This window comes from Astatotilapia calliptera, chromosome 22 (genome assembly GCF_900246225.1).
Source record: "Astatotilapia calliptera chromosome 22, fAstCal1.2, whole genome shotgun sequence".
Lineage (NCBI taxonomy): Eukaryota > Metazoa > Chordata > Actinopteri > Cichliformes > Cichlidae > Astatotilapia > Astatotilapia calliptera.
In genome coordinates this window covers 30,965,137-30,972,423 of record NC_039322.1, presented here as the reverse complement: position 1 = coordinate 30,972,423, position 7,287 = coordinate 30,965,137, and the positions used below count along the sequence as shown (strand labels likewise).

General features: G+C 42.7%; 2 protein-coding genes across 2 annotated transcripts; one reads left to right on the top strand and one right to left on the bottom strand.

The window, feature by feature from the left end:
• Positions 1 to 288: 288 nt before the first annotated feature.
• On the top strand, positions 289 to 3,983 carry LOC113014310 (uncharacterized). Its single transcript, XM_026155743.1, has 6 exons — positions 289 to 537; positions 1,152 to 1,272; positions 1,968 to 2,515; positions 2,765 to 2,948; positions 3,213 to 3,364; positions 3,932 to 3,983. The coding sequence occupies exons 1-6, from the start codon at positions 512 to 514 to the stop codon at positions 3,981 to 3,983; spliced, it is 1,083 nt and encodes a 360-aa protein (XP_026011528.1). The 5' UTR covers positions 289 to 511.
• Positions 3,722 to 6,000, bottom strand: LOC113015105 (uncharacterized). The gene is made up of 3 exons (XM_026157032.1): positions 5,957 to 6,000; positions 5,566 to 5,847; positions 3,722 to 5,073 (listed from the first exon to the last, which is right to left on the bottom strand). The coding sequence occupies exons 2-3, from the start codon at positions 5,798 to 5,800 to the stop codon at positions 4,043 to 4,045; spliced, it is 1,266 nt and encodes a 421-aa protein (XP_026012817.1). The 5' UTR covers positions 5,801 to 5,847; positions 5,957 to 6,000; the 3' UTR covers positions 3,722 to 4,042.
• Between the last annotated feature and the right edge of the window lie 1,287 nt (positions 6,001 to 7,287).

Genomic DNA, 7,287 nt, shown 5'->3' with positions numbered 1-7,287 from the left:
ATTTAAAAGTAAAATGGGAGGGAGAGCCTTAAGTTTTCAGGCCCCTCTTCTGTGGAACCAGCTTCCAGTTTGGATTCGGTTTTTCTGAAAGTTTTTCCTTTCCAGTCACCTTTCTCACTCACTATGTGTTAATAGTTGGGTTGCGGTCACGTGGTTCTGATGACGTGCGGAGGCAGCGCGATTTTTGAGTGGAGGGCGGAAGTAAACATGGAGGACACTGTGGAGAGTCAGGAGAGCAGCTATTGTGCAACTTTAGACCCCGTTTCTCGGGAGAGATATACACAGATAGTTAAAAAATATATCGGACGTGATCCGTATTCTTTGAAAATGTCCGAATACACCACAGAAGTAAAGGATTTGCCTACTATCGAGGCTGTGGATATCACCAACTACTTGGTCCTCCAGACTTCTTAATACACTAGGCAGCAAATGAAAGCTTTCAAGAGTCTGGAGGCGTACAATTTTTTTGTCAGCGGGTGGGTCCACAACCTTGGAACAAAACGTCTCCGTGATGGATACAGTTTGGTGTTTGCAAGGGTGAGTGTTTGTTCTTATATTGCTTTATCTTAAACACGCTAACAGTTAGCGGTAGCGGCTTTAACGTCAACAAACATGCCACATCCTTAGGACTTCGTTAGAGTGACAGTTGTTTGTTTCAAGGTAAACCATTCTCAGCGGTCTAACGAGACACCTCTGAAGACTTGGGTAATTGCAAAGGAGGATGGAGAAGTGATTGCAGCTCATTGCAATTGTATGGCAGGGTTAGTAGCCTAATTAAGTAGGATGTTATTGCAATGAGAACACACACACACACACACACACACACACACACACACACACACACATATACGCATAGGGCACTGCTAGCATTTTGCAGGTGTACTTCAGTAGTAGTGGGGAGAGAGTGTTTTCTTTTAGCTAAGAATTCATCATGACACTCAGATGCATTTTTCAGATAGAGGGTAGAACTATTCAGTCATGTCATCACCTAGATAATGATTTCTCTATAGGCTGTTGAAAAAGAGTTAATGAATAAACATGTTACTTCAAATAAAGTGCCATTGCACATTAGTATTAGTAAGCTATGCATCATCAAAATGTACTGTAAATATTGCATTTCATGTTAAAAAGATTATGTGCTCTATTTCCAGACTATCAGAATCATGCTCGCACGTTGGAGCTGTTCTTTTTGCAGTTGAAGCTGGGGTGAAAATGAGAGCGACATGCACATCAGAGCAGTGCAAGTGGCTGATGCCATCTCATGTTAAAAAGGTAAGCCAAAAAGCAAAATGTAGGATAAAGAATGTTATATTGGGACTTCATGTGACAGTAGGATAAAATATCTTCCCCTATACTGCTACCTTGTCGTGGTGGGGAAGCTTGAGTGCCTCAATGACCCTGTAGGCTATACCGGCGGGGGCTTCAAGCTCCTGGTAGATCTAATCAAGCCGGGCAGGTTGCAGGTGAGGGGTCAGACAAAAGGCAGTACTTTAATAAATGAAGAGTTCTATTCCAAAACGCTATAACAGCATTTAAAAGCCATTTCCTTTTTCATGACTAACATAACCATGACTGCAGAACCGTATACTGTATATCACACCCTTCTCATGCATGCCTCAACACCCTAGCACTTGTTTTCTGCGCACACACACACCTGACTGCAGCACTTTATATATTCACATTTCTCATGCATTCCTCAATACTCACAACTCCTCACACCACATTTTCATCAACATGGAACTGCTTACTTTCCACTCCTTTTATACCCAGCACATGGCACCTCCATCCCCACCCAACATACACACACACACTTCACTGCCAACCAACCACTATACCCAGCCTAAAACACACATACTCACTCCACTGCCATCACTGTTCAATTTCGAATATTTTTGGAAACGAATATATAGCGTTTTGGAAAAGAGCTTTTTAAATTTTAATGATCTTCTTTGGCTTAATTTTTCCAGATTCCTGCTTGCCCAGTAACTCTGATTGACTTCTCTTCAGCAAAGTCAAAAAAACGAAAGCTTGAGTGTTCCATTGATGGCTGCACAAGTACACAAAAGGTTGGGAAATCACTTCCATGCCCAAGAGTGCAGAGAGATTCAGAGACATACTGTAGGTTTTTTGAGAGTTTAAGCAAAAACTGTCCAAGGAGTGCAGCACTGATGTCTAGGGAACCTTACCACAAAGAATTTGTCCCCCAGTCTAGCATGCTTCCTAAAACTGTGCCTGAGTACAGAACACCAGAGACACTGCAGCTCCCCCCCAAAGACCTTGAAGAGCTATGCCTGGACTTCCAGCTTGAAGAGCTCACCCTGTCCCAAGTCCAGGCTGTAGAGAGGGCGACTCGAAGTCAGAGTGCAAGCAGTATTTGGTTTAGGCAAAGAGCTGGACGCGTAACTGCCTCTAAGCTGAAACAAGTTCTTAAGACCAACCCCCAGCAACCATCAAAGAGCTTGATCAAGGCCATATGCTATCCAGAGGCATATAGGTTCACCACAGCTGCTACAAGGTATTTAGGGTTTGATGTAGGGTAAGGCAGAGTTAAGATTTGGGGTATGAAACTGTTCATAACTGTAACTAAAAAAGTGTTATGAAGATGGAGGTTAGTTATAGGCTTATACGGCTAGGGTTATACAGGGTAAGAACTAAGTATAGTTTAGGGTAATGGCATATTGTATAATACATCACTTTACTGTTTTACACATCCAATACTAAGTAATAATTTCCTTTTCATGTTTGGCATGTGTACTGTTTATAGTTATGGATGCAAACATGAAGCACAAGCCAGAGGAGCATATGAGAAGCTTATGAGCCAGGAGCATGCAGGCTTCTCATGTATGGACAGCGGTCTCTGGCTGAACCCCAAGTGGCCATACATGGGGTCCTCCCCTGATGGGATAGTCACTTGTGACTGTCATGGAACTGGCATCTGCGAGATTAAGGTATTGACTCTGTTGTAGTCAAGGCCATAGGTGTGACATCTTTCCATAAGAATCAGTGAACTGAGTAAAAATGCAGGAAATACCTTTTCTAATTTCTAATCTATTGTTCAATTAAGATAAGATGAGGCTTTATTGTCTGTGTCAAATAGACATTTGTTTTGGGCAATGAGAGATTATGATAACACAGACCACACCCATCATCTTTGCTTCTTCACTGTTTCATCAGATAAATCTTGATTGTTGTTCTCATCACTGTGATTTTAGTGCCCACACTCTCAGAAAGATGCGGTCAACCTGCGCATGCATGCTGGGGAGAAGGGCTTCTGCCTCATCAGTGACGGGGATAATGTCACACTGGACCCAACTCATGACTACTATTACCAAATTCAGGCACAGCTTCACATTGCAAATGCAGAGTACTGTGACTTTGTTGTGTGGAACCGCAATGACATATTTGTTGAAAGGACCTTGACCTTGAGTTTTGGGATGATGCGATTCCTAAAGTTGAGTGTTTTTTTTAGAAACAGTATACTCCCAGAAATACTGGGACAGCAAGTTACAAACATACATGTGTAATGTGATAAAAGGACGACAACATAATGACATTTTGAATATTGTTATGACCTGATGGTAGTCATTATGAGTTCTGGCTATTGTATTTGCTCTGACGTAGCATTAGAGCACAAATTGTCATTTAATTTTATTGTACATTTAATTGTGTCATTTAAGTGTTGTGTAACACTACACAATGATTAAATGCTATTGAGGCAGCATAATAATACATTGGTGGTTTATTTACAAGATTAGACTTTTAAACAAATAAACAAAATAGATTGCAATCCATCTCACAGTATAATACTGTACAAACTGCCAGCACAATATGACAGTTGGAGAAAAATATTTCATTTGAAAACATTTACAGACTAATCAGGAGTCAGGACTTAGGTACTACTATTACTCTACCCTGTTCTACTTATCACCAGAGCCAAGCAGCAGATACTGGACACTACTCTTCCTCTCCACCCCCTTCTGTGAGCCGTGACAGTGACAAGACATTTAATTTTTTTTAACTGATTGATTACCACCCACCCCCCTTACTCCAGTGGGACAACAGACTCGGAGAGATTTGATAAGGCACAACAAATTACCCCAATCTTGTCGATCAATGCATGTGTCTCACCTGGCTTTGTGGACATGTTCTCTATTGGCATAGCCCTGCTCTGCAGAATTTGATATTTCCTCCTGACTAAACCTATGACTCGCTCAACATGGATACGCAAATTGGCTATTTTCCTTGTCTCTGCCACTTCATAGGCTGACAGCTGTTTTCTCCCTTTAGTGAATGCCGGTGTCTGTAGTGAAGCACAGTAAAACCCCACATTATCGCCAATATTGAACCCACGATCTGCAAGGACAATATCTCCAGGTAACAAGTTCTTTAGGAGGCCACTCTCTATTGTGATCTGCTTATCGCTAACTCTCCCTCCCCAGGCAGAAGATATGTAAGTGACGTAGCCTTGGGGGGCAACACCAATCAAAAATTTTACAGTGTGATGGTGCTTGTAGTTGGACCAAGTTTGAGCTTGTGCAAGAAGATTAGATGGTCTCTCAATAAAGACTTCAAAGCAATCAACAATCACAGCCACTTTACATCCAAATGCCTGTCTGAAACTCAGTGGCATCGTAGCTTGAAGAACATGTCGCTCTGGCCACTCAATTAGGAACTCTAACCTTTTATGAAGTATGTCAATTACTTTATGCCAAACTCTAGAAGCAGTGGACAGAGAAATATTGAACCTGAAAGCTAAATCTTTCAGGGGCAGATTTAGTCTCAGCCTCAGCAAAACTAGTATGAATTGTTCAAATTTGGACAACAAAGACATAGGTCCCGAGGTGATATAGGGCTCGCACAGTTCAAAAATCTGAATTAAAACTAAGAAGTTGGGGAGCCCTGTGTAGAACTTTGTCTTGTCTTCATTTTTTTCAAAAGCCTCCTGGCTGAACTGTGTGTCCAGAGCCTTGCTCCGAAGATCAACCAGCTCTGCTGTGTTCTGTCTCAAAACATCCTCCATCTTCTCGATGTCATCCATCGTCAGCTCTGTCTGGCATCCAGCATCCGCACAGCCTGCAATATAACAGTGGGGGAGCATAATCAGCATAATAGAGGCAACCTCAATTTTTACTCATTTTCACTGTAGGAGTTTTTTAGTGGGCTATTAGAATCTGGTGTAATGTGTTTAATTCACTATGTTAATTTAATGTAATTATTTTTTTTAATCAACAAAAAAACATGTTGCATCTAAACAAAAAATATATTTATATGTTTCTCACCACAGAAACCTTACATTACGGATATCTTTACTTATCTGTGAAAGGAGACTGTCTGGAATCTGGCAATATAAGAACCATAGCAGTGTACAAAAACCTGTGGTGTGTGCCTGACGGTAATAAGTGCCACTTTTTCTTTTTTTCTGAATAAAATGGTGTGGATTTCCTCTGTGATTAAACAATCACAAACATGTAATATGTAACTTGGACCATAATCATTACAGATAATGGCATCTTTTTCTCTTTGACATGATTCTTGTTTGTTTTACATCTCAGCACAATATCTTACCTGGATAAGTGAATGTCTCATTCACACTGAAGTCTTCTGGTTGTGGATTCTCAGCTGGAAGCTGCAGTTCGGGGTTCTCCACTGTCACTAGGCTCAAATCCGGGCTCTCAGCCGTCTGTTGCATATCCAAAATCGCCTCTGCACATCGATGCTGTTCTGCCTTAAGCTTCATTCTTTTCTCTCGTTTGAGAACTGATTCCGATCTGGGTTTTCGTTCGTAGCCGAGATTGACCATCGGAGCCCAGTCCTCCGACTCTTCGTCATCCAAAGCACTTGGGCAGCCTATAGTCCCAATCAAGTCAATATTAGACTACTAACTTAAAAGCACTAAGTAAGCAAGAATTTAACGACAACCTAATGCTAATAAGTTCGTTTGCAAACATAACATTACCTCTGACGAAGTGGTCGCTGCAGACACGGGCATTGGCAGACTCTGCTCCTACCGACTGTAAACGTAAATTTAAAATCCATTTTTTCCTACGTTTTTCGGTTAGAATTTTCCATTTTTCTCCTCTTCGTTGGGCTATTTTTGGTACCCTAAAATACCGTTTATCAGTTTCTCTGGTCGACCTACTGGAGCATCCGTAAACACAACAGGACATAGGCATTTTGCGTACTGTCTGTCTGTGATTTTGCGCTTATCTTTTTCACTTCCGACCGCCAGTCAAATTTCGCGCTTTACGTCGACGTCACGTCTACGTCAAATGAAACCTAGCTATAGACCTCTCTGCATTGAATCATATCTGTTATTAACCTCTGTCTCTCTTCAACAGCATGTCTTTTATCCTGTCTTCCTTCTCTCACCCCAACCGGTCGCAGCAGATGGCCGCCCCTCCCTGAGCCTGGTTCTGCCGGAGGTTTCTTCCTGTTAACCCTTGTGCTCCCCTTCGGGGCAGCTCCGGACCCCGGGGGTCCCAGAGTACCCCTGGGTCGCATTTCACAGGCCACGCATCAGGGTTGGCTCCTGCGCCCCGTACACCCACGTTTCCCTCCCTGAATGCCACTCCCGTTTCAATTTTTCTCCTAGTTTCAGGCAGGCTCTATCACGTTCGTCCATGGGAGGCCGCTGTTAAATGCCTCTCACTTCATACTCCATTATTCAAAGTTGTTAAGAATACATCACACGAGGTTAGGTTTGCAGGGGACATCTGTTTTCCGGCAATGGAGTAAGGTGTGTCGGCCACCAGCACCTGCCTAACTTTTTTTGAAACTTTACTCTCTGAGCCCCATTTTGCTGTTAGATACGAATTTTTCGGGTCATTTATGAGTGTCACACTGGAAGGATGTCCAAGGGAAGGAGACAAACCGAGAAAAACCTCACTGGTGAGAGCTGTGCTAATGCTGGCGCAGCAGAGGATGCTAGTGCAGCCCTGAACCCGGCGCTTGTCGCCCTGCTCGAACAGCACAGAACAGCCATAGCCGCAAACTTTAAGGCTACATCGGATGTAATTAACGGTAAGCTGGACAAGATTCAAGCGGAAGTTGCAAATCAAGAACTACCTATTGGTGAGCTTGAATCAAACGCAGTGGATGTTGTTCAGCATTTAGCAGCGCTCGAAGCTATGTATGATTCACTACAGGAGGAAAACAAACTTTTCAAAACTACAGTAAACTTTCCGACCTGGAGAGTAGAAGCAGAAGGCAGAACATCCGTCTGGTGTGTTTGCTGGAATCGGTGGAGCCGGGTCCACGGCCAACTGAGTTCTTTTCCTGGCTGCTGGT

Excerpts from the sequence above, each read along its gene's own strand:
- LOC113014310 (XM_026155743.1), top strand. The coding sequence starts at position 512 with ATGGATACAGTTTGGTGTTTGCAAGG. Across the intron at positions 1,273-1,967 it reads TGCCATCTCATGTTAAAAAG|ATTCCTGCTTGCCCAGTAAC; the intron begins GTAAGCCAAAAA and ends TAATTTTTCCAG. Across the intron at positions 2,949-3,212 it reads CTGGCATCTGCGAGATTAAG|TGCCCACACTCTCAGAAAGA; the intron begins GTATTGACTCTG and ends CTGTGATTTTAG.
- LOC113015105 (XM_026157032.1), bottom strand. The coding sequence starts at position 5,800 with ATGGTCAATCTCGGCTACGAACGAAAACCCAGATCGGAATCAGTTCTC. Across the intron at positions 5,074-5,565 it reads TGAGACATTCACTTATCCAG|GCTGTGCGGATGCTGGATGC; the intron begins GTAAGATATTGT and ends GTTATATTGCAG.